This window comes from Vombatus ursinus, unplaced genomic scaffold (genome assembly GCF_900497805.2).
Source record: "Vombatus ursinus unplaced genomic scaffold, bare-nosed wombat genome assembly UNPS02000580.1, whole genome shotgun sequence".
Classification (NCBI taxonomy): Eukaryota; Metazoa; Chordata; class Mammalia; order Diprotodontia; family Vombatidae; genus Vombatus; species Vombatus ursinus.
The window spans coordinates 28461828-28489279 of record NW_020940358.1 but is presented as its reverse complement, the minus strand read 5'-3'; the positions used below and the strand labels follow the sequence as shown (position 1 = coordinate 28489279).

Genomic DNA, 27452 nt, shown 5'->3' with positions numbered 1-27452 from the left:
TCCCCCGTCTCGTTCGCTAGAATACACCGCAGATGACTGATGAGACGAGGTTGGAATGTACCGTACGGTGTGCTCCTGTACAGTGGATTCAAGGGGGCGCTGTGGGGTTGCGCCTTCACCCTCTTGTCCCTGGTGACTCCCAACCTCTGGATCTAGGAGAAGCTGTGGAGTAGGTCCTGCTTCCCCCACTCACCTTGCCCCTGTTCCGGTTTCAGCCTCCAGCCTGGGCCCGTGAGATATATGCAGGGCGGCGGACAGAAGAACCAACGTGGAGAGGTGACAGGTGAGAAATTACTTATCTAGGTCACAGGGAGTTGGTCATGGACTAAGTGCAGCCTGGGGGTACTGCAGGTTACAGTTAGAATGGGAAAGGGAGATAGGGGAGAAGGGGTTCCCCAGCCTTCCAGACATCTTTTCCCACTTCTTTTCACTCCCACAGAATTTCTAGGCCACTTTGGTTTGTAGAATCCCACACATTCCTTTCATACTGTCTGTAAACATTTTTGAATCCAGTCTCTCAGTCCCAATGGTTCTGGGGGTGACTTGGGACCAGGAGGAGAAGAAAGCTTCGTTGAGGTCAGTAGTAAGGATCCATGAGAAATGGACTTGTCTCCAAGTTTTATGGCCACCCTGGAGCCCTGGGTAACCAGAGGTAGGCATGAAGGGGAACTGGGGCATTGCCACAGGCTGCGGTCTAAATATTTCGGCTGCTGGGTGTTGAATGGGCCCTTCACAGAGCCTCAGCACTGGTCGATCCGAGGTGCAACCATGCAGCCTCCCCCAGCTGTTGTGGCTCAGTGCCAGACCAGGCCAGTGCAGAGGAAGCAGGGCCTGCACAATGACTGCTTTCGTGCTCAAATGTCACCTCCCTTCTGCTCCAGCCCTACCCGTCGCTATTCTCCAGGCCAGAGAGAGTGGATTCCGGGGGAGAAGGGGATGAGCAAAGGTGCTGGGTAGTCAGTAAATGCTTGTGGAAAAGGTTAAATTGTCCCTGCTCATACTTCTCTCTGTCTCCTCCCTCTCCCTGCCTCTTCCCAATGGAGAATGGTCCCATAGCACAAAGTACTGAATTGGGGGTTTGGAGGTTGTAGCAATATTTTTACACCTCTCCCTTGTTAGACTACTACTAACAACCAGATTCTCCTACCAATTTTTTTATTTTTGTCTCCCATGCTTTTTATTATTATTCTTTTTTTAATTAATTAATTTTTAGTTTTCAACATTCACTTTTATAAGATTCAGAGTTCTAAATTTCCTCCTCTCCTCCCTCCCCAAGACGGCATGCAATGTGATATGGGCTATACATGTACAATCATAAATGCTCCTACCTCTTGTGGTGAGGTCTGGAAACTTGAAACCCAATCCCCACCTCTGCCCCATCTTACATTTTCCTACTTCTTCACTACCATTCCCTGGCCTTAGGGAGGCCAGGGAGCTGGGGCTTAGTGGGCATGGGGGTAGATGAGTGCCGGAGCCCAGGGGCCTAAGAAAGAGGACCCCCCCCCAAATAGCAGGATTAGTGTCCCAGATCCTATGCCAGATAGGTCTCCTGACAGAAAAGGATGCAACGGCATCCTCCACACTCGATTCCACTTGGGCTTTTTATGAAGAAGTTCAGGGAGCACCCCATGACCATTCTGATGGAGCTAGTGTAATCTCTAGGCTGACGTGGGGCTGGGGGGCTAGGAGCAGAGGGAAATAGGACAGTTTTGCGAATTCAGGTCAGATGGCTCGGCTGCATCCGGTCACAGATGTGGGGAGCCGTATAGTCCTGCCCGCTCGGGAAACACTCCGATATGGGAGCTTGGGGGGTGTTTCTGGGGCTCACATGCCCTAGGGGTAGGGGTCAAGAGGAAGCTTGGTGAGACTGAAGAAGGCTGGCTGTCTTCTATACTTCCCCAGCCCCCCCAGCTTAAAACACTGCCTGACACATAGAAGTTGCTCAACGTTGATTGACTAACTGCCTGGAGCCTGGGATTGTCCTCTAAGGTCTTACAGACAGGATTGCGCCCTGGGAAATACATAGTGCTTCTGCTCTCAATCCACATTGTCTCAGGAGCCGTCTAGTGAAGCAAGATGATATTAGAGTTTTCCTGCAATCCCACAGAAATATAGCCTACTCCGGCAATCCTCCCCTCCCTCGGTTGTAGAGCTAGACGCATAGGCAGAGGACCAGGCTTTCAGTGCGTCTGGTTTCTCTCTGTGGAGAGCGCCGTGATGACTCCCCCAACCCACCCCCAAACACACACTGAACACACACCCAACGCTCCCATCTCCTCTGCTGGGCCTACGCTGTCTGGGGTAGGGGCTTTCTGTTTTAGTAGGAGAGGTTGGCCGCTCCTACTCTTCACCCTCTCGCCCAGTCCCAGAGTTTGAAGCGCGGCCGCCGCTGCCATTCCTTTCAACCCCGACCCGACCCGAGTAGCCAGCTGGAGTCCCTCCTTGGTTCAACAGAACAAGGGACCCGGACGGTCGGTTTCGTCTTCTCTCTGACCCTTGGAGCTCTCCAGCCGGCCCGCTGAGTGAGTGGTGCTAGGGACAGCGAAGGGTATGTACGAAGAGCTCAAGTCTTTTAATCTCGAGAACACCAATAGGGTCTGTCCTTGGACTCTAATATAGGATGTCTCCCAAGAAAACCTTCCCCGTTGATGGTGATTTTCTTAGGCGTGGTGGTGGTGGAAATGATCCCTTTGTTTTAGGGAGAGATTCTTTCCTGATGTTTTCCCATAACCCCAGGGACATTGCGTAATGGTATTTATTCTAGATCAGGGGTGGGGAACCTGAAGCCTCGAGGTTACAGGTGGCCCTCTAGATCCTCGGGTGTGGCCTTTTGACTGAGTCCAAATTTTACAAAACAAATCCTTTTATTAAGAGGATTTCTTCTGTGAAGTTTGGACATGTCACCAACATCAGTCTCAATTATCTGTGATACCCATCCTTCACAAACAAGTACCTCTTCTGAATGATTGTAGGGGAAAGACAACTGGGCTGGGCAGAGCAGTGTCAGGAGACCTGGATTCTAGTTCAGTCTCTGCCCTCAAATGTGATATGGCAGGGGCAGCTAGGTGGCGCAGTGGATAGAGCACTGGCCCTGAAGTCAGGAGGACCTGAGTTCAAATTTGGCCTCACACCAAACACTTGACACTTACTAGCTGTGTAACCCTGGGCAAGACACTTAACCCCAATTGCCTAAAAAAAAATGTGATATGGCTCAGTCATTTTCTTTCTCTGAACCTCAATTTCCTCTTCTATAAAATGGAAGTATTGAACTAGACAGTCTCCAAGGTCCCTTCCAGCTTTGATACTCTGTAATTCTCAAAGTCATGGGAAAGGTAGACACCAGATGGCAGGGCAGAGCATCATGGTTCCATGTCACGGCAGGAAATTGACTTGTGGAGAGATCATGGGGGATCTTGGGATGACCCAAAAGTGGCTCCATATGGGTCTCTTGACCTTAGATGGAGGTCTTGGTTGGTGGAAAGAGGAAAGGGTGAGAAGGACTGAATCATAGATCCTTAGAATATTAGTGGTAGAAGGGATCTTAGGACAAAGAACAGCTGGAAGAGATCTTAGAACACGGAATTCTGGAGCTGGTTGACTCCTTCAAAGTCCAACCCCCTACTTTCGAAGAAGGGGAGACTGAGACTCAGAGAGGGGAAAGGACTTTTCCAAGGTCACACAGTGAGTTAGTAGATCTCCTGACTTCCATTTCAAGGGGTCCTTCCACTAGACTAAATTTATTCTCAAGGAAAGCAGTCAAGAGACATGAGAAGGGAAGAGGAAAGGATGACTGCAGTGCTCTCAGAGCTCCAGCCCAGCAACCCCCAGGATGCTGTTGCCTTTCCCCAGCCCAAACCTGAGGAGCTCACTAGCCCTGGCACTTCCCCTGAAGCTTGCACATCTGGTTTCAATCCTACTGTACCTGACCTCCCGCAGCATAACCATAAAGTGGCTCAATGAGAACAGATCGGCCAGCTATTTGGTGGCTTTTAAAAATGGTTGAACAAAGAGTTCAACCTGAAAGCCTAGTTAAAAATATCTGCATTCACCAACTCAAAAACTGGGGCTGGGGAAGCAGGGCGGAGATGTGAAAGGAGAGGGGCAGGATCTGAGTCAGTCTTTTTCTCTCAAAACAAAACAAAAACAAAAACAAAGAAACTCAGAATGTGGGGCCACTGAGTACACTCTGGTTGGCCTGAAACTTTCACCTCAGCCTTGACAGGAGACTACTCAGTCGGACAACAGTTTTCCATAAGCATAGAGTGAACAAAGCCTCCCAATTCGAAATTGTGAGTAGGCTCAAGTGCAGAAAGAACTGAAGTCTGGGGATCTAGATCCTAGTCCTGACTCTTCCAGTAATTGGTTTCATGACAGTGGGCATGTAACTTTTTTTTTCTTTGGGCCTCAGTTTTCTCTACCTGAATGATTTCTTTCCAGCTCTGACACCTGTGGTTCCAAGGTGAAGACTTCAAGTCCAGCCGGAGGGTCCCCCCCTTGGGGATGTGGGCTTTCAATTGCATATATGTGGGTTGGAGGACAGGTTCTCTAACACTTTCTTCCCCGAAGGATTCATGGCCACACTCCTGGTGACCGAGGGCCATGAATCCCGGTTACCCGAAATACTGAGTTCTCCCAGGCGTAGCTCTACCCCCTGGTCCCCCAGCACTTTGCTGTGCCACCTCCCCCTCCTGCCTTTCTACATCCATTCTGGGGGCCTTATCTCCAAGGCCTCAGAGGCTGCTTCCCGCCTAGGCCTGCCTCCTACTCCCCAACCTCCCTTATTTGCTCTAGGCTCCAGCACCTGCTCCACAGCTGCTGGCTTCCCACGCTGGCTTCTAGAAGCCATTTGGAGTCGATCCTGTTTGACCAGAGTGGAGTCCCCTAGACAGTGCCAGAGGTTGGGGGTGAGGAGGCAGGAATAGCTGGTGAAGAAGGAGGGCAGGTCGTCTGCAATCCATCTCTTCCTGGAGTTTCTCAGCTCTCTAGGAGCGAGACCTCTAGCAACAACTCTTGGGCAGAAGTTTGTCTTGGCTGCCCCATCTCCCTATCCCTATCCTCCCAAGGATGTGGCCCTGCCTTGTGGCCTGAGGTTCTCTTCCAGGGGCTGGAATGGGGTGGAGGTGGGAGACTGGCAGCAGGGGAAGCGGTACAAAGAGGTGCCTTGTCAGGCTCAGACTCAGTGGGAAGGGGAAGGGGGAGAAAGGGGAGGCGACCCAGGTAGCAGCAGTTATCACTTTCGGCTACCAGGGAGAGAAGGGAAAGTGCAGAGAAGTAGGGGCCAGTTACTTCAGGCTCTTAGGATGATTACCTATTTACTGGATCTTCTTTCCAGGCTACATCCCAGCTCCCTTTGCGAATATCAGCTCACACCCTTTGTAAGCACCTGGAGGCCATGGCCCTAAGCCATGTTGTTCATTCTCTTCTCTAGAGTTTCTCAATGTTGAACAGCAAGCGACTCCAGGTTAGGGATGCTGCTGGACCACTGTCAGCAGGGTTAGGGGTGGGAGACAGGGATGGGGCAGAAGCAGAAAATCATTGGTTTGTTCATTCATTAGATTATTTATTAAGATCCTATTGTATGCAGAGCCCTGGGCTAAGTGTTTGGCATCTATGAAGTATGGATAAGACCCAGGATTCCCCTTTTGTCTGACGAGCCCTTTGTGGGCTTCCTGTGTTCCCCACCCCAGTAGAAGGTGGGGCTCACAGCTAGAAGCCTGGAATCATCTTCTCTGAGAAAGTCCTTTGCTACAGCAGACCCAAAGTGCAGGACAGAGGCCTTGGACTTGGCATTCCAGATTGACAGCTCTCATTGCATGTGCCCCTTTGAGACAACTCATTGTTTCTTGGTGAACATTATTCGGGGTCCAGACACTGGACATGTTTTCACATTAGTCATGATGTAAAGAAGAATTTGAACTAGTGGGAGGAATCACGAGAAAGAAGAAACAAAATAAAACAAAAAAAAAAAAAGGAGAGCAGATAGTATGCTTCCATGTGCATTCAGATTCCAAAGTGGATAGCTGGGTGTGGATAGCATTTTCCAAAGTGAGTCTTTTGGAGTTGTCTTAGATCTTTGCATTGCTGAGAAGAGCTAAGTCTATCAAAGTCAGTCATCACACAATGTGGCTGTTACTGTGTACAACGTTCTCCTGGTTCTGCTCATTTCACTCAGCATCAATTCATGTTAGTCTTTTCAGGTTTTTCTGAAGTCGGCCTGCTCATTGTTTCTTTTTTCTTTCTTTTTTTTGTAATTTATTTTGATTTATTAACAATCACTTCCATAAGCTTTCCTCCCCGCCTCCCTCCCCAAGACTGTGCACAATCTGATATAGGCTATACATATACATTCTCATTAAACATATTTTCACATTAGTGATGTTGTAAGGAAGATTTAGAACCAATAGGAGGACCCACAAGAAAGAGAAAAAAAAAACAGAAGAAAAAAATAGCTAATGGCAGTATGCTTCAATCTGCTTTCAAACTCCATAGTTCTTTCTTTGGATGTGGATAGTATTTTCCATCATGAGACCTTTGGAGATGTCTTAGATCCTTGTATTGATGAAAACGGCTAAATCTATCAAAGTTAGTCATCACACAATGTGGCTGTTACTATGTACAGCATTCTCCTGGTTCTGCTCACTTCACTCTGCATCAATCCATATAAGTCTTTTCAGGTTTATCTGAAGTCAGCCTGCTCATTGTTTCTTATAACACAGTAGTATTCCATTACATTCATATGCCACAATTTGTTTAGCCACTTCCCAATTGATGGGTATCTCCCCAATTTCCAATTCTTGGTTACCACAAAAAGAGCTGCTATAAATATTTTTGTACATGTGGGTCATTTTCCCATTATTATGATCTCTTTGGGATATAGCCCTAGAAGTGCTATTGCTGGGTCAAAGGGTATGCACAGTTTTATAGTCCTTTAAGCATAGTTCCAAATTGCTCTCCAGAATCTCCAGATCAATTCACAACTCCACCAACAATTCATCAGTGTTCCAATTTTCCCACATCTTCTCCAATATTTGTCATTTTCCTGTTTTATCATGTTAGTCAATCTGGTAGGTGTGATGTGGTAGCTCAGAGCTGTTTTGATTTTTCATTTCTCTAATTGATAGTGATTTAGAGCATTTTTTTCATACGACCATAGATAGCTTTGATTTCTTTGTCTGAAAGCTGCTTGTTCCTATCTGTTAACCATTTATCAGTTGGGGAATGATTTGTATTCTTGTAAATTTGACACAGTTCTCTATATATTTGAGAAATGAGGTCTTTATCAGAGATATTTGTTGTAAAATTTGTCTCCCAGTTGTGAAATGCTCCAACCAAAATAGTTCCTAATTATTGTTTTAATTTCCTCTTCATTGGAAGTGGATTCACCCTTTTCATTTTTGATACCGGTAATTTGGTTTTCTTCTAGTTTTTTAGTTGCATGCCTATCAAGTATTCTTGATGAAAAGACCAGAGTTGAATAGAAAATTTGATTTTCAAATATGAGACTCAAGAGAAGCATGAAAAGGTAAACAGAAAAGAGAAATCATAAGGGACTTATTAAAGTTGAACTGTTTACATTCCTACATAGAAAGATGATATTTGTAATTCATGAGACCTTTCTCAGTATTAGGGTATTTGGAGGGTATATATAGACAGAGGAGACAGGGTAAATTGATATCTAAAAAATAAAATTAAGGGTGAGAGAGGATTGTACTGGGAGAAGGAGAAAGGGAGAGGTAGAATGGGGTAAATTATCTCACATAAAAGAGGGAAGAAAAAGCTTTTACAGTGGAGGGGAAGAGGGAGGAGGTGAAAGGAAATGAATGAATCTTACTTTCATAGGATTTGGCTTAAGGAGGGAATAACATACACATTCAATTAAGTATGGAAATCTATCTTACCCTACAGGAAAATAGGTGAGAAGGGGATAAGGCGGGGGGGATGATAGAAGGGAGGGCAGATTAGGGGAGGGGGTAATCAGAAGCAAACACTTTTGAGGAAGGACAGGGTCAAAGGAGACAATAGAATAAATGGGGGGTGGGATAGGATGAAGGGAAATATAGTTAGTTTTTCACAACATGGCTATTATGGAAGTGTTTTGCATGACTACACATGTATAACCTGTATCAAGTTGCTTGCCTTCTCAATGCGGGTGGGTGTTGAGGGACAAAGGGAGAGAATTTAGAACCCAAAATTTTAAAAACAATTGTTAAAAATTATTTTTACACGCAATTGGGAAATAAGATACACAGGCAATGGGGTACAGAAATCTATCCTTCCCTACAGGAAAATAAAAGGAGAAGGGGATAAGGGGGGGCATGATAGAAGAGAGGGCAGATTAGAGGAAGGGGTATTTGGAATGCACACCATCTTGGGGTGGAGGGAGGAGAGAGATGGAGAGAAAATTTGGAACTCAAAATCTTGTGGAAGTGAATTTTGAAAACTAAAAATAAATAAACTAAAATCTCAAAAAAAAAAACCCAACCCAAACCCCAATATACACATCTAATAGATGCAAATAGAGGCAAACTCTTTAAGGACAATGGCTGGTAGTCATTGGCTTTTCTATATATTACTAACAAAGCCCAACAGAAAGAAATAGAGAAATTCTATTTATAGTTACTGTAGACATTATAAAATGGGAGTCTACCTGCCAAACAAACTCAGGGACCATATGAACACAATTACAAAACACTTTTCACACAAATAAAGTCAAATCTAAATAATTGGAAAAAATATCAGTTGCTCATGGGTAAGCTGAGCTAATACAATAAAAATTACAATTTGACTTAAATTTACTCATTCAGTGCCATACCAATCAAACTACCAAAAATTATTTTATAGAGCTAGAAAAAACAATAACAAAATTCATCTGGAAGAACAAAAGATATAGAATATCAAGGAAACTAATGTAAAGAAATGCTAGGGAAGGTGGCTTAGCTGTACCAAATCTTAAATTGTACTATAAAGCAGCAATCATCAAAACTACTTGGTAGTGCTTAAGAAATAGAGTGGTGGGTCAGTGGGATAGCTTAGGTATATAAGACACAATAGTCAATGACTATAGTAATCTACTATTTGATAAACTCAAAGATTCCAGCTTCTGGGATAAGAACTCACTATTTAACAAAAACTACTGGGAGAACTGGAAAATAGTATGGCAGAAAGTGGGCATAGACCAACATCTTATACCCTATTTAAAGATAAAGTCAAAATGGGTGCATGATTTAGATATAAAGGCTGATACCATAAGCAAGGCAGGAGAGCAAGGAATAGTTTGCCTATCAGATCTCTGGAGAAGGGAAGTATTTATGACCAAATGATATAGAGAACATTATGAAATGCAAAATGGATGATTTTGATTACATTAAATTGAGTTTTTGCACAAACAAAGCCAATGCAACCAAGATTAGAAGGGAAACAGAAAGCTGGGAAAGAATTTTTTACAGTCAGTGTCTAATAAAGGCCTAATGTCTAAAATATATAGAGAACTGAGTGAAATTTATAAGAATACAAGCCATTCTCCAATTGATAAATGGGCAAAGGATATGAACAGGCAGTTTTCAGATGAAGAAATTAAAGCCATCTATATAAAAAAATGCTCTAAATCACTATTGATTAGAGAAACGCAAATCAAAACAACTTTGAGGTACCACATCACACCTATCAGATTGACCAACATGACAAAACAGGAAAATGATAAATATTGGAGAAGATGTGGGAAAATTGGAAAACTGATGCATTGTTCGTGGAGTTGAGAACTGATCTGGAGATTCTGGAGAGCAATTTGGAACTATGCCTAAAGAGCTATAAAACTGTGCATACCCTTTGACCCAGCAAAAGCACTTCTAGGTCTGTATCCCAAAGAGATCATAATAATGGGAAAATGACCCACATGTACAAAAATATTTATAGCAGCTCTTTTTGTGGAGGCAAAGAATTGGAAATTGAGGGGATGCCCATCAATTGGGGAATGGCTGAACAAGTTGTGGTATATGAATGTAATGAATACTATTGTACTATCAGAAATGATGAGCAGGGGCAGCTAGGTGGCACAGTGGATAGAGCACCGGCCCTGAAGTCGGGAGGACCTGAGTTCAAATTCGGCCTCAGACCAAACACTTGACACTTACTAGCTGTGTGACCCTGGGCAAGTCACTTAACCCCAATTGCCTAAAAAAGAAAGAAAGAAAGAAAGAAAAAGAAAAGAAATGATGAGCAGGCAGACTTCAGAAAAACCTCGAAAGACCTACATGAACTGATGCTGAGCAAGTGAGCAGAACCAGAATGGTGTACACAATGTTCGATGACTAACTGATAGACCTGGCTCTTCTCAGCAACGCAAGGATCTAAGACAACTCCAAAAGACTCACGTTGGAAAATGTTATCCACATCCAGAAAAAGAACCGTGGAGTCTGAAAGCAGATGGAAGCATACTATTTGCTCTGTTTTTTGTTTTTTGTTTTTTTTTTGTTTTGTTTCTTCTTTCTCGTGGTTCCTCCCATTGGTTCAAATTCTTCTTTCCAACACGACTAATTTGAAAATATGTTTAATAGGAACGACTATGCAGAGCCTATATCATATTGCACTCCGTCTTGGGGAGGGGAGAGGAGAACTAGGGGGAGAAAATTTAAAACTTAAAATCTTACGGAAGTGAATGCAGAAAACTAAAAATAAATAAATTAATTAAAACAAAAAAGATAGGAGGACCTGGAGAATCAATTGGCCAACCAGAAGTGGGGGTCGGCACCAATTGGGACCCAGGTCGGCTTGCAGCCTTTTCTGTCCCTTTCCCTCCATCCTGGAGACTGGAGCACTTGTGCGAGCAGCCACCATAAGTGTGCTACCCTGCTAGTAAAACGCAGGGGCCCTATCTCCTTTGCACACATTTAAGCGGGATTCGGACAGGCCCCCACTCTCACTTTCTCACCCTGGCTGGGGCCCAGGACCTTACACTCATTGATTATTTTTATGTTACTGTGTTTTGTTTGTTTGTTTTTTTAAATAAAAACCTGGTCTCTACTTCAGTTGCCAGGATGTGCATCGGTCCAGTGTCCAGCCCTGCTGTTCGACCTCTGTAAAGCAGGCGGGCTGGACACCACTCCCCACCCCCCACCATCACCCCGCACTTCACAGACGTAGAGGAGGGGAGTTGAGCTCTCGCCTCCAGCCAGACCGAGCTGCTCGGCGCCGGGGCGTCTCCCTAAGAGAAAGGCGCATTGTGCGGGGGTCAGGCTGGCCGGGCCCGGTTTCCCAGCGTTTTGTTTATTCAGCCGAAAACAGATGACTCCTTATGAGCTGAGCTGGGGCTGGGGGGAGAGACTCGTTGCGGGAGAGAGGCAAACCGGAAAGGGAAATTTCCCTCTCAGCGATCCCCGAGGCTCTTAAGACGGCCGACTGAAACCCATTATGTTTTCTCCACTGCAGGTTACCATTCAGCAAGAACTGAGGTTTGATTGTGTGAAAGGCTACTGAGTCATACTAGAAAAACACTGGGTCTGGAATCTCGGTTCGAATTTAGGGTGCACCACTTGTAGCTGTGGGACGTTAGGGTTAACCCACTATCCTCTCTCGGCCTCAGTTTCGCCGTCTACAAAACGAGAGAGGTGGTGGATTAGATGATCTTTGAGATATGTGATGATCTCTCGCCTGTGAGCAGTTCTGTCGGCCTCAGCCACAACTTACCCCTGCTCTGCGCATCCTAACCAGGATCTGTCTGGTCCTCAATGTCCTTCTCACTGCCCCAGAGATTAGTCTTTGACCAGGTGAAAGCACGTGAGTTGTGCAGCCCAAAGACTTAGCAAACAGGGTTCTCTTCCCAACCCTCCCTCCCACTCTCCCAGGCGTTTCTCTTCCGGTCGGAGAAGGACTGAAATTCACTCACTTTTTCCCTTCCCTGAACTCAGTGTAGACATGGGTCAAATCTAGCAGAGGGCGCTGGTTTTAGGGCTACATTATAGCTGTCTCACCCCAGACTCCAAAGACTATGACGTGACTGAGATTTACCTTTGGGCTCAAGGTCGGAGGCAGTTTGGGGTCTCCAGCACAGCCCCCTGCATTGTTGGATCACCCGCCTATTAGGGCAGATGAGGGGCTAATGATGTTTTTGCCTCCGCCTCGCCTGAAGTTGCGGGTTTCTTCTACGACCACCAGGTGGCGCGAAGAACTGTTGTTGGATCCAGCCCAAGCCAAGCTGCCAAGACCAGCACCTCCCTGATCAGGGAGAAGAGAAAGGGAGTATCTGGCAAAGGGAAAGGGAGAACAAGATTGCTCTGGGGTCTGAGACCCGCAGCCCAGTATCCTTCCCCCATTTTCCCACGGTCAGTTGCCAAATTCTAAAGCTGCAGCTTTCTGTTCTCTTTGGGCAAGACTGTGATTTCCTTGGTGTAAGGAACAACCAGTGAGACAAATTCCCTCCACAAGTGTAGCTTCATACCTGTTATTGCAACTCATAGTCTTAGAGAGATGCCTGGGTTACTGAGTTGTCCGAGAGTCACCCAGCCAACTCGGGTCAGAGGCTGCTCTTGAACCCAGGGCTCCCTGACTCCACCCACTGTGCCGCCTCATCCTTGCTGTCTCCTGAAAGGAAAGTAAACAGTGCAAAGAAGAGTGGGTTTGGAGTCAGAAAACTGAGTTTGATGGACAGGTCTGCCACTAACTTTAGGAAAGGCCTAAGGCAAGAGACTTTCTCTTTCTGGGTCTCACTTTTCTCCTCTGTAAATGAGGGAGTTGGACTAGTTTTCTTCCAGCTCAGACACTTTGTGTACTAAGGTCTCCTCCAGCTCTGGCATTCTACCCTCTATATTCCAAGGTTCTTTCCAATCCAACTCTGATTCCTATGATTTTAGAGTGGGTCAATCTTTGAGCAACCCTCAAATATGACTGGAATTTATCTGTCCCACTGGTTGTTGCCAAGCCAGGCCTGAGTGCCAGAGGGTTGGGGACTGTATAGAAGGATCCAGTTTTTGGTTTATCTGCCTGCAGTTTTCTCTCAACACTATCCCCAAATTACTTGTGGTTGGACCCTGCTTTGGCTAGGATAGGGTTGAGGTAGTGGGATAGAGGCAGATACATAAGGCACCTGGCCTGGGAGTTTTGGACTAAAGAGGAGTGGCTAAGTTCATAGGGGGAGGAGCCCTAGTGATCATCTCCACATATTTAGTGGGGAAATAGTATAGCTCTGATTCCATCCAGAGGTTTTACATCTGTCAGACAGCTACTGTTAAAGGAGGCAGTGCCTTCATGATGGGAAGGAGGGGAATGGACTCAGCATCATACTTCAAGTAGGGAATGGACCAGATGATCTCTAAAGGTTCCTTTTTACTAAGATTTGAAGAATTTATGGGTTTCAGATTCTGAGTTCACAGTTGTCAATGCCACAGAATCAAATCCCATTCAGGGACTATTAGTCTAAAACTCTGTGAGTCTAGTTCTGATTCTAAGATTGAATGAGTCCAAGTCTATCTGATCCAAAGATTCTCTTTCTCATGTTTTATCAGGCTGTGGTAGGACTGGGGACACCCTCAGGGAGCAGGGAAAAGAGGGACCTGGTGGAGGTCTTATCTTCTCTGTCCCCTCTCAGTCTGTTCTGCCCCTCTCTCTCCCTACAAGCAGTTGGTCCTCTCTGATAATCAGGAGCAGGATTGAGGCTGTCAGTGTGCCCTGCTTTGGCACTGGTTCCTTCCCTCCCCCCTGCACCCAAGACCAAGGTTGGGCACCTGTAAAAAGGTTAGAGAAACAACAAACACAATGGCTATCAGTGAAACTGTCAAGGGACAGTTGAGTCAGTAAAGGGGAGGAGAAGGAAGAAGAAATAGGAGACTGGAAACCATGGCATGCATAGGTTAGATGAAAGCACCAGGGATATTTTATTTGGAGAGTACTTGGTGGTGGAGGGTGGGACAGACTTGGCAGCTGCCTTCAAGTAGCTGAAGAGCTGTCCTGGGGAAGAGGGAATTGACCTGTTCTGTTTGGTGCCAGAAGGGAGAACTAAAACCACTGGCCACAGACAGGCAGATCTTAGCTCAGTGAAAGAGAATGTCTGAGCAATCGGACTCACATGAACATGGAGGTATTAGGCAGAGACTGGATGACTGGTTACTTATCAGGAATCTTATCAAAGAGCTTCCTGCCTCAGGCGGGGGTGGGGGGATGGTCTAGATTACCTCAGAGTTTAGGTTCTATGATCCTGAGATCCCCACTTCTAACACTCTATATTTCTTTTTTTTTATTTTTAAAATTTTATTTTTAGGCAATTGGGGTTAAGTGACTTGCCCAGGGTCACACACCTAGTAAGTGTCAAGTGTTTGGTCTGAGGCTGGATTTGAACTCAGGTCCTCTTGACTTCAGGGCTGGTGCTCTATCCACTGTGTCACCTAGCTGCCCTTAACACTCTATATTTCTGATGAGTCAAAGATCTTAGCATTTGATGATTCTTTGGGATGCTACTTTCTTGATAACACAGGCTATGGGTCCCTTGGCCCCCAGGCAACCTTACTAGCTAACTTAGCACAAATTTAAGTCCATAGAGTATGCCTTCCTGCCCCCAGGGTCATCCCCTCATCTTGGCCAGGCCCCTTTTGCAAGTGGGACAACATCTGACAGCCACATCCCTCTGAGGCAGGTATTCTTGACCTGAGATCTGTGGTGGTGTTTTTTTTTTAAAATTAAACTTGATACCTATATTTCAATTTATATGTATTATTATATTAATATATTATTAGTTAATATATTATTATTATGTTGTATATTAGATATTATTGTAATAGAGTAATATAGCATACTTTTAAAATTTCAATTTATAATTTATATTTCAATATTGTTAGTTTCCTTTTTATCCTTTGTATTTTGTTCTTTGCATTTATAAATATTCCTCTCAGTAGAGGTACCTAGACTTCACCAAAAAAAAAGTTCAGTACTCTTGCTTAGAGATGTCAGAGGAAAAATGAGACCCTACTAGAGTGGTTTGTATTTTAACATAAGACTCTTACAGGATTTGTAGACAAGACGGTTGACCAATGGGGAGGTACTTGAAGGAAGACTGTCATAGTAATGCCTAGTCCATATATACTTTACAAAAGTTCCATTCCTCCTGAATCTAAAGACCATCACACATCATCCAATAGCTAACATAGTACATGTAGCATAAGGCAATCTGAGGGATGCTGAGTGGTCATCATTAACACAATGAACAGAGTGGAATAGAGTTAATATAAGGACATTTCTTGGCAGAGGTAAGTTTTGAATAGAAGTTTCAAGAAGGGTTGGTGAAGTAGGGGGAGGGTGTCATTTGACTAATGAGGTTAAAGCAGAGAATATGAGGAGGAAAGCCATCAGAAGTGGGGTTGAAAGCTTGGGACTCTGAAAGCCTGGGGAGCATCCCAGTTTGAGGGTGACCCAAGTTCTTACCTATCATCACCTCAGACTGTGCTAGGACTTCAAACACATTCCTTGCCATGAGCTACAGCTTTTTCTTCCTTCCCCTCCATGGTACATTCTAGTAGGACAGATTGGACTGACTTAGGCTTGTATAACTCTAGTTCACAAAAAGGGAGGCAATACTGGCTGGAGTGTTTGGGGTCAAGGCTGTCCCCCTCTTCTCTCTTAGATCTTTCATTCACATTTAAGGTGTCAATAAGTGTTTCCCAATTTTTTCTCTACCACACTGATCTTTTGCTTTAGCTTTTCCAGGAATTCTTGTTGGGCTTGTATCCAGTGTGCATTTTTCTTTTGAGGCTTTGCTGTTTTCATGTTGTTGTCTCCTTCTGAGTTTGTCTTGATATTACCTACTACCACAGCAGCTTTTTATGGTCAGGTTCTTTTTGTTTGTTTGTTTGCTCATTTTCCAGCTTATTTCTTGACTTTTAATTTTATGTTAGTTGAGTTCTGTTCCTTGGGTAGGGATGGAGCGCTGTACTAACTTTCAGACTTTTACTTGCTGCTGTTTTCAGAGCTAGTTCTGGGAGTCTGTAAGCTCTTGATGCTTTTGAGGTGATGTGATCAGGGGAGAGATGTGGTCCCCGTTCTCCTGGTCTGTGCTCTTATCTTTACCCAGGAAGGGCCTCTGCTCCCTTATAGTCACAAATGCTAGTAATCCTCTTGGTCCTGAAACTGAGACAAGGGTCCCTGTTCCCCTGCAGCCTCAAAGGCTAATGGTCTTCGCTGTCTTGGAATTGAGCCCTGAAACTGTGTATGGGCAGTAAAACAGGGTCCTGCAGCAGTGGCAGCTCAAGGTTCCCTCTCATCTCTTTCTGAGCAGTTGGCTAAGAGCTTCAAAGCTAATGCTGATGCTAATACAGTTGCCTCCAAGGCCCACCACTGGTGTTGGTGCCACCTGTGCTCTGCCTCCTCCTCCCCTCCATGTCCCGGACCTTTTTTAGTGACCTCCTAAATTGTCATAGGCTAGAAAAGTGCCTCACTCTTACCTTTTGTTGACTCTACCATTCCATAATGACATTTGCCACATTTGTTATAAAGTTGTTTGGAGGGGAATGTTGGAAGATCCTGGCTGTATTGCTACTTTGCTATTTCTATTCTACTATCTTGGCTCTGCCAATGAGTGTTCATAGTCACAGTGTGACTTTTCCTAGGAGGCTTTAAATGATAACTTAGGGCTAGTTGAGAAATAAAGTTCTAAGTCAAAGGAATGAAGGTCTAAGAGTGGAATTTCCTTCAGCCAGAGTATGCAGGATTTTTTGGGGGGAACACTGGGACCTTCTTTACCATTTAGACAGTTATGGGTCATATTTAGAACTGTGGACTTAGAGTCAGGAAGAGCTGAATTCAAATTCTGCCTCAGACATTTATTTGCCGGCCATACCCTAGGTAAATCATTTAATCTCTCTCATCCTCTTTTTCTTCATCTAATAATAATAGCACCTACCTTACAGATCTAAAGTAAGACTCAAATAAAATAACACTTGTAAAATGTTTTTAAAATTTTATAAATTTTAAAGTGTTATAGAAATGTTGATTGTTGTTATTCTGCCAATGGAAACTGCTCACCTTGACCTTTTAGCCAGAGATATGGGATTGGTAGCGGTTTGCTGGTAAATATTTAACAACTAATTTAAAAAAAAAATCCGCGTCACACTTTTCAATTTAATCTGTGTACTAATCTACATATTCTCTATTACTTTCTTAAGTCTAGACAATGTTTAAAAGGATAAATCAAGCCCTGATTTGTTACTTTGTTGATTTCTGAGGTTCACATTGAAAATTTAACAATCTGCTCTCTAGAGATGATTGGAGATGATTTTAATACCACTCTCAGTGATGGTAATAGTAACCACCTTTCTATAGAAGTATGAGGTTTACTTTATTTATTTAATATATTGTTTCCCTCCAGTTACATGTAAAATTTTTTTTAACATTCATTTTTAAAACTCTGAATTCCAAATTCTCTTCCTTCCTCCCTCCTCTCCTTCCTCCCACCACTGAGAAGGCAAAGAGTTTGATATAGGTTATACATCTTTAGTCATGCAAAACATATCCATAATAGTCATGTTGTGAAAGAAAATATAGACCAAAAAATCCTCAAGAAAAATAAAGTAAAAAAAAGTATGTTTCAGTCTGTATTCAGATACCATCAATTCTTTCTCTGGGGATGGATAGCACTTTTCATCATAAGTCCTTCAGAGTTGTCTTGGATCATTGTATTGCTGAGAATAGCTAAGTCATTCACAGCTGATCATCTTACAAAATTGCTGTTACTTTGTACACACTATATTTCACTTTGCATCAGCTCATGCAAGTTTTTCTGCTCATTATTCTTATAGTATAATAGTATTCCATCATAATCATATACCACAACTTGTTCATCCATTTCCCCAATTGATAGGCATCCCCTCAATTTCTAAATCTTTGTCCCCAGAAAAGAGCTGCTATAAATATTTTTGGAATATATAGGTCCTTTTCCTTTTCCTTTTTTTTAAATCTCTTTTGGCATGTAGACTTAGTAGTGGTATTGTTAGGTCAAAGGGTATGAATGGTTTTATAGCCCTTTGGGCATAGTTCCAAATTGCTCTACAGAATGGTTGAATCAGTTCACAACTCCACCAACAATGCATTAATATCTCATTTTCCCCACATCCCCTCCACCATTTGTCATTCACCATTTCTCCCCTATTAACCAATCTAATAGGTATGAAGTAGTACCTCAGAATTGGTTTAGTTTGCATTTCTCCAATCAATGGTGAGTTAAAGTATTTTTTCATATGGCTATAGATAGCTTTGATTGAAGTATGAGGATTACAAAGTGCTTTTCTCACGAGACTTTGTGGTAGCTGATGTAAGCACTACTACTCTCATTTTATAGATTCAGAAACTGAGGCTCAGAGAGGTTGCAATTTGCCCAAGACTCCACAACAGAGTGTGAGAGTTAAGACTCCAAGTCAAGACCTCTTTCCAGTGCAGTAGGGGGAAATTTGCCTAGCCTTCTGTTCCTTCCCAGGGGAAGGATCTGTCAGGAGCCTCCCAGAGACTTCCTCTATTCTCTCCTTACCTACTGTAGGCAAGTGCTGTGGGCTACAGGGCCTCCCTCATGGTGTTACGCAACCATTGTTGCCCCAGGCAGGAGGTGAGAGGGTCCCGCCCCTAGACTGCCCCACACCCAGAGCCACGGTAAATTTCAGGCACTCTGCCTCTGTCCCTGCCCCTCATAGGCTTCTCACTCCAGCAAGCACCATGCACTTCAGTGGTCTATTCTCCATCATTTTGCTTCTCTTTGTGCCTTGGACTTGGACATATAAGCCTGTTCTTGGAAAGGGTGAGTGCCTCCAATAATGTCCTCCTTTTGGAGTGGTCAGGGTAGCCCATGGCTGCATGGAAGGAGCATACTGTCCCCAGTGGCCTGACAAGCCAGGGATATTTCCAGGGACAGGTGAATGGAAGGATGGGTCTGACCTCAAACTAACCAGAGGCTATTGGGAATGGAGGGTGGGATTCGTCTCTTCCCTGCCTCAGATAATTCCCCCTAATCCTAAACACAACCTCCTTCCCCTTCTCAAGCCCCACACTCTGAAATCCTTCATTTTCATGGTATAATGAGAGACAAGGACTGGACCAGGAGTCAGAGATCTCAGCTGTAGTCTCTGTTCATCCATTACCAAGGAAATGTATGAGCTTTGACAAGACACCCCCATTCAGCATCCTCAGCTGTGAAATGGGGGCATTGATTTAGAGAAATGATTTCCAAGATCCTTTTCATTCCCAACTTTCAATGTTCTAATCACTGAACTTTTCTAAGCTTTAGTTTCTTTGACTCTAGAATGGGTACAATACTGCTTTATTACCTTCCTTATGGGGTTGTTGGGAGGACCAAGTGAGATAACAGGCATAAAGTGCTTTATAACTGTCAGGTACTAATTAAATGTAAATTATACCTAGCCTTATTCTTGCCCCTCACTGGGAATGAGAGTACCTGAACCTTCTTGGTGCAGGAAGCTATATTTTCTGCCTCATCTCTCTGGGTAGGATAAAAGGCACAGACTCCCAGAGCATTCAAAGAAAATATTAGCATGTGGAATGTCAGAGTTAGAAGGAATCATGTAGTCTCACCTCACCTCTCAGGAGGCTGAGAACCAAGGGGAAGGGAATTCCTGGTATGAGGCAATAAGCAGAGGAGGGGTTGGGGAGGGGGCTGAGGAATAATTTCCATTTTTCTAGGATGTTAAGGTTTGCAAAGCACTTTCCTCAGAGGTACCTTGGGAGGCAGCTAGGTTGTGCAAGGATGATCCCTATCTGCAGGAATCTGAACCAAGCCCATAGGGAGAGATGATGTGATGGGGGATGTCTGTGCTCTTTTAGTCCCTTAGGCTGCTTACTGGGCGGGGAGGGAAACCTTCAAGGACTAGTCACCATTCCCTTCTCCCATTCTTAGGGTCCACGAAACCAGGCACCTGTCCAGAAGATAACGCCCTCTGCAGAAGGCATTATGAGGCCAAGTGCCAGAGAGATGAAGAGTGCAGTGGCAAACAGAAATGCTGTTTCTATTACTGTCACTTTGACTGTAAGTATACAGTAGAAGACAGGTTGTCAGGTAAGTGTAGCCCACTTCCAGCCCCATCTGGTCTTTATCCCTCATATCTTAGCTCTTTTTACAAGTGACCACTACCAGATATTGCTCACAGGAGAAGGTGGAGGCATGACTCCTCTGGAAAGAATTGAGTTGACTGGTCTTGGTTCTGTTCAATTTTGTGGAAAGAATGGGATGGATTCCAGTGTTAGGCAAGTTGCTTTGCCTTTCTAGGCCTCAGTTTCCCCATCTGAAAATGAAGACTCACCCTAGCTCAGTTGTCATCTCTGTGCCTCAGTTTTCTCCTCTCTAGTATAGAGAGACTTTGTCATGCTCTTAGAATTTTTGTGAAAATCAAATGTGAAAGGTGATGGAATTTAATTTTTAGAGATTGGATCCAGCCAGTAAGTTCTCCCTCTGACCTCAAGTTATTCATATCTCTCCTAAGTAGAAGTGAAGCCAGGGTTCTGCCCAGACATTCAAGGCCAGTGTGGGAAGAAGACTCCGTCAGACGCATGTACCTGTGATGGAGACTGTCGAGGGTTGTACAAGTGCTGTCCAGGAGCCTGTGGAAAGCAGTGCCTCAGACCTCACTCAGGTAAAGAGCTCAGTTCAGTCTGGCCCTGGGGCAGCTGGGGTGGAGGGAGGGGAGTTGGGCACATAAAGGAAGGAGAAGGAGGATTAAACTCTACTTGGCCCCAGAGGGAGAACTAGGATCTTTGGGGGAGGGAGAAAGGGAGGAGTTAGAGGAAAGTAAATTTTAGGAAAGAAAAGAAAGGGAATTCTTCATAATTATAGCTGTCCAACAATGGAATGAGCTGCCTTGAGAGGTAGTGAGCTCTCCATCACCAGAGGTGCTTAAAGAGGAGGTTGGATGATTGTATAGGAAATTCATGGTCAAAATTGGACCAGACTAGCCTTTGAGGGCCTTTCCATCTCTGAGATCCCACAATTCTCTGATTCTAAGATTCTCTGAATCCCTGTTGTATAGTAGAAAGAGCTCTGCCTGTGGGCTCAGAGGACCTGGCTCTCAAACCCCATTCTGCTCTTTATTGCTGATGTGACCTTGGGCAAGTCACTTAAGTTTGATGGGTCTCAGATTTGTGATCTGTAAAGTGAAGGACTTTGACTAGAAGATAAAATGTATCTAAAGAGCCCTCTGGCTTTAATCTTATGATCCTATATCACAGTCATGTTGGGGTTGTAGGGACTCCAAAATACTAAGATTCAGGGCAGCGTTGTCTGGAAAGAATTTGTGGACTCAAGCAGTCTTCCAGTCAAGTGGCAAAAATTTTATTATAACACTAATAAAGGTGGGTAGAGCTCCTTTAGAGAACTTGCATCCCAACAGGACTGATGCCAAAGCTTATATAGAAAAGATACAGTGAATTGTGTGGCAAGTAAGCTAACTAGCTGGTGAACATACAGTTTCTATACCTTGGGCACAAGTTTCATTCACTACTGGCATGGCTTTGGTGAAGGAGAGAGGAGGGGAGGGCTTCTAAGGGGTCTGTACCTCTGGACATCTACATCTATAACAAGATAGTCTTGGGAGTTGACTTCTATAGCTTGACCTCTGGATTGTATACGGTAACTGTGGGAATCAGTACGTGATAGTTCTGCTGGTTCAAGATGGTCCTGTTCATACAAGGAAATTCTACAGAGGTCAGCTTGTTCTTGTAACAGGGAGGATAGTTGGTCTCACTGGGGCCCACTCATAAGTTATTGCTAGAGATAGGTTCTTTGGGCTGAGGAGAGATATGGTTTTAGGGCTGGGGTTTTAGAGCTAGAGGTCTGAGCACCTCACCAATGTTTGGGGTAGAATCATAGAATCTTAGATTAAGATCTATAAGGGATCTCAGGTGACCATCAATCAAACCCCCTCATTTTATAGATGAGGAAACTGAGGCTGAGAGTGGTTAAGTGACTTGCCCAGGGTCACATAGCTAGTAAGTGCCTGAGGCAGGATTTGAACTCAGGTCTGGTGGAGGTAGGAGGGTTGTTGGTAGTGATTATGAACTAATTACATATAAAGGAGCAGGGTTGTAATGAGGACTCCTTTCTGCCTGGAGACAAAATCTTTGAGGCACAGGAAGAAGAGGGTTCTAGGTTAGTGCAGTCACAGAAGGCAGCCATGGGATGAGTGGAGGTCTGGGTCACTTGTGTCAGGGCTATCCAGAAAGAACCAGGTCCCAACCCTTATTGATACCTGTGGCAAAGCCCTGGACACCCCCACTTAGTTACTCCCCTATACAGAAATTTCTGGGCTTTGTTAACACTAGCTGAACCAGAGCTGCCTCCCAGAATCACAGAGGGCATGGTTTGCTAACCAGGGAAAGTCCAGGTGGGTAGAGAGGAATATCATGTAATCTGAATAGGGATAACATGCCAGTGAAAGCCCCAGAGAGTGCTCTGGGGTGAGGAGGTGGGCACAGTAAGGTGAAAGAGCCATGGTCTAGACATGGAGGGATTTGAGTTCTGGTCACAGATCTTCCATTAGCGTGTCTGGACAAGATGCTTCTGTGGGGTTCAGCTTTCTCCCCTATAAAGTGAATAGATGATAATCTCTTTTCCCAGCTCTAAAATTATATGCTTCTATGATAATCAAAGAAGGCTTTCCCAAAAAGATGAGCCTGAAGCCAGGTTTTGGAAAAAGGAGGTGTATTTTAATCAAGTATATGGGGAGAAGAGGGTGGCAAAAGTTTGGAGGTTGAGCTTTTCTAAGCAGGTTATGGAGTATAGGGTGTTCAGTTGGGATAAATCACAGTTCCCTGTCTGAGAACCCTCCAGAAAACACACACAAAGCCCCATTATTGGCTAGGTGAAATCAGAGTGAAAGTCAACCTTTGGAGGATGTTGTGGGGGAAGGAAGGGCAAAGGGCAAAGGTCAAGCCTTCTCTGGATGGTCTTGGTGATGGCTGGGGCCTTATACCCTGTGTGTGTAATAGAACCTGAGGAAGGGGGGGTCTCCACTCTCACCAGAATAATCATCATCACACCTCACATTTCTTTAACACTTTTAGGAACTTAGGTGAGTACAAGGATTATTATAGTCATTTTGCAGATGTGGAATAGAGGTCTCCAAGGAGAAGATTTTGTCTAAGGTCACATGGCCTATAAATCTTGGAGCTGGGACCAGAACCCAGGTTTGCAGACTCCAAGGCCAAACACTTCCTGTGCATCTGAGGCACTAAACCAGAGGGAGGTAATATACTCCCATTCAAGGGAAGAGTTGGCACCATCCCCAGTCACAGTCAGGACAGAACTTCCACAGTCACTCCTCAACCAGGCCAGGGAGGAAGCCAGGCAGAATTACCAGCCCTGGATTGTCTTTGGTGCCAGTTCTATGGGTATCAGATACCATAAAGGTGAGACAACTGTGAATTTTGTATAGCATCCTAGAATCCAAGAGACTTTTAGGTATGGAGTACATGTTCTAAGTTCCCTTTAAGTTCAGTTCTAAATTCATAGAATTTAGATGCCAGAATCTTTTTTTTAAATTAATTAATGTATTTATGATTTTCTACAATCACTTCCATAAGCTTTTAAGTTTTAAATTTTCTTCCCTTCCATCCCTTCCTCCCCAAGAGAGTGTGCAATCTGATACAGGCTCTTCCTATTAAACATATTTTCACATTAGTCATGTTGTAAAGAAGAATTAGAACCAATAAGAGGAACCACAAGAAAGAAGAAACCAAACAGAAGAAAAAAAAGAGCAAATAGTATACTTTGATGTGCATTCAAACTCTATAGTTTTTTCTCTGGATGTGGATACATTTTCCATCATGAGTCTTTTGGAGTTGTCTTAGATCCTTGCATTGCTGAGAAAAGCTAAGTCTATCAAAGTTAGTCATCGCACAACATGGCTATTACTGTGTACAATGTTCTCCTGGTTTTGCTCACTTCACTCAGCATCAGTCCATATAAGTCTTTTCAGGTTTTTCTGAAGTCAGCCTGCTCATCATTTCTTATAGCACAATAGTATTCTATTACATTCATATACCACAACTTGTTTAGCCATTCCCCAATTGATGAGCATCCCCTCAATTTCCAATTCTTGGCCACCACAGGAAGAGCTTCCATAAATATTTTTATACTTGTGGATCCTTCTCCCATTTTTATGATCTCTTTAGGATACAGCCCTAGAAGTGGTATTGCTGGGTCAAAGGGTATGCACATTTTTATAGCCCTTTGGGCATAGTTCCAAATTGCTCTCCAGAATGCTTGGATCAGTTCACAACTCCACCAACAATGTATCAGTGTTCCAATTCTCCCATATCTTCTCCAACATTTATATGATGTCAGAATCTTGGCTCTCACCTGGGCCATCTTGCATCTGTGTTGTCTATAGGGAAGCTGGGAACCTGTCCAGTGGTAATATATCAATGTACCAAGACAAGTCCCCCCCACAAATGTCATAGGGACAGAGACTGCCTTGGAACTCTGAAGTGTTGCCCAGGCATTTGTGGCAAAAAGTGTATGGATGCTCTGAACCCTGGCTTGCCAAAGCTGGACAAGGAAACAGGTACTAGAGCCCTCTTACTCTTATCCACTTTGGGAGGGAGCCCTTTTTATTCTGTGCTCTTTATAGACTGAAAGATAGTTAGAGCTGTGAGATTATCTAGGATAACACCATCATTTAGAGTAGGAGACTGAAGTTCAGAGTGAATGGAATTCTCCTGAAGTCACACAGCTAATGAGGGGCAGAATGGGGAGGGGAACCCAGGCCTCTTGACTCCTAGGCCAGAGCTCCTTCCATCAGACATCTTCCATGGTGTCTTCGTAGCTTTGGCTCTTTTCCTCCTGTTCCTTTCAGACTTAGTTGCAGAATGAGCCATCTCTCTCTTTTTCACCCTTCAGTAGAGAAAATTATCAAGTTTAAAGAGGCCAGACAAAGAAGGCTTGAATTATATTTGGAAAGATTAGAAACTAAGACCACTTAATAGGGTAAGTTTGCTGTGGGTCCCTGCCTTGCCACATTTTTCACTTGGGTTGGGAGCAATAAATGTTTTGAATTCCCTGAAAATTGTCAAGGCTTGTCCTCTCTGGTGACCCAGGGGATAGGGATGCTGGAGAATTCATTTGCAGCCAGAACAGGACCAGATCCCTAGAGGAAGGAGAATACTTCAAGAGATAAGATTCAATTGGTGGTTCTGGTGTCTAGTTCATATAGTCATTAATTGTTTCTAGGACCTTGGGCAAACACCTTTCTCTCTTTGGGCCTAATTTTCCTCATCTATAAAATAAAGGAGCTAGGTTAGGAGATCTCTGAAGTCCAATCCATTATAAATCTTGATCTCTGGAGAGGCTCCAGGGGAAGGGATCTTTCCCTATTCTTCCTTGGAAGTGGACCTGTGAATGTGGCAGGAGAAATGGTCAGCCTACCCAGGAAATGGGTACTTTTCCCTGGGGGGGGAGCTGTGGAATAAACTTTTTCCACTTGTACTTTCCTAGGAGAAGAAAGGAATCATTAATGAAGACCTTATAGTTGCCAGGAACCTAGAAGGGATCCAGTTTGAAAAGCCACCACTTTGATGAGTCCCTCTCTGTCCAATAAAGAATTGCTTTCCTATTAATATTCTTCCTGTGTGTGATTGGTTGGGGGCAATGAACACTTGTACTTGATTATTTGGCGTGGTTTAAGAGTTGGGTACCTGTGTGTCACAGGAAGAAAAGAAAACAGAAAGATAAACCAAGCCTCTGTCTGATTGGTTGTGGTTCTCAGTGGGGTTTTGGCTGAACCATTTTGGCCCCAGGGCCCCTGAGACCCTGACCTGAAGAAATGTAAGTTCTGATGAAGATGAGATGATGAATGGAGTCACTCTGTCTGGATTTTCTCTCCTTTCTGCAACTGAGAGGGGTTGGAATCAGGAGTTGGTCCTTTCCTTGGGAATTTTTGAAAGATAGCAGAACTTGGTATGGGACAAAATCTTTTGAAGCCATTTATCCAGTCCCCACACTAGAACTTAGAAACAGAGATTGCCAGCTGCAGGGAACCTTACTTAGAAGAGGTGTTCAGGAAGACCCTTGATCAATTTTGTTGGTTTTTTTAATTCACTTGATGAGATGATACAGTACAGACTTTTGTAGGAAGGAAGCACATCTCATGTAGCTTGGTATAGCCCCTAGGCCCTTGCTGGGAGGACACAGTGAACTCCCCTGGTTGGTCTATAGTCACTGAACCATACCAGGATAACTGGTTATTTGGGTCTCAGGAGAATAGCCTCTTATTGGAGGTGCTGCCTCCCCCTTGGATAGAGGAATAATGGGGGAAGAGATCTCTTTTCCTCATATTTCCTCTGTCTTGGATTTCTAGACTACAGTGCAGTAAGATCATATAGGAGAAATTGTAATTCCTCCCTGAAATGATTTAAGGCAGAAACGCATGGCAAGGAGAGACATGGGCTTTCCTTGAAGAGCCTGTGCTGTTTCCTAGACTTTCCAGTTCTTGGTGGGCTTGGTTTATCTTTCTGTTTCCTTTTCGGAGCACAGGCTGGTGATGACCAATGCTGACAAATAGATGTTTTCAGCCTCCAGGGTTAAAATCATTGGTAATCTTGAGTTCAAGAGCTTCTGAGTTTGAGAACCTGGCACCAGGAACCTGGAGGGAGAAAATGTCTTGACCAGAGCCCTTCTCTGAAGAGGACAAGAGCACCACCAGAAGCCTTGTGGAGCTGAAGGACTAAAGCCATGCCAGGGCAGGAGGTCTGGACCTCGCTGTGCCGGTCCAAACCGTGCACTCTCCTTCTAACAGGAGCAGGCTGCCACAGTCATACTCACCGGTCCTCGGAGCCCACCCGGATAAACACAGAGATGAGCCGATCAGGAGGTGCAAACACTCGAACTTTATTCAGAGACCATCACAGCAAAGGCCAAGCAGGAAAGCACGCGCACACGAGCAGGAGCAAGCAAGAGCATGCTCCAATCCCTACCTCCACTTATGTACCTTCCTAGCCCCTCCTCCTCAGCCCGCCCACTAGTGACTGGTTGTAGGATCAGATGCCAGAAGGGAATGTCTGGGGTTAGCGCTAAACAAAGGGAGAGTACATGACACAGGAAGCTAGGCCCAGATACAGGAAGGAGACGTCTGGGGTTAGCGCTGCACCTAGGGAGAGGACTAGACAAAGGGAGCTCGTTCTTTGCCGTCCCACTCCCACGTGGCACAGCCCCCTGCCTCAGGAGCACGTGCTCTGGCTACTTCCTTGTATCCTGTTCCTTCCCCAGTTCATCACAACTCCACATAGCACAGCTCCCTGCCTCGGGAGCGTGAGCTCCGGTTAGTTCCCCGTATCCAGTTCCTGCCCCATCTTGCCACAACCCCCACTTGGCAGTAGCCAACATCAGACAATCCCTCACAATTCCCCCTTTTTGTTTAATTGAGGGGGCGGAGACGGGGTCTCAATACTAGGGCCTCGGTTTTGAGTACCTCTATTGAACCTCT

The 27452-nt window shown here is 44.5% G+C and overlaps 1 protein-coding gene across 1 annotated transcript; it reads left to right on the top strand.

Annotated features, from left to right (window-relative positions):
* The first annotated feature begins 32 nt into the window (after nt 1-32).
* Nucleotides 33-27281, top strand: LOC114033017 (whey acidic protein-like). The gene is made up of 7 exons (XM_027848462.1): nt 33-169; nt 216-283; nt 19877-20035; nt 20463-20609; nt 24363-24536; nt 24872-24911; nt 27236-27281. The coding sequence occupies exons 1-7, from the start codon at nt 33-35 to the stop codon at nt 27279-27281; spliced, it is 771 nt and encodes a 256-aa protein (XP_027704263.1).
* Nucleotides 27282-27452: the final 171 nt, after the last annotated feature.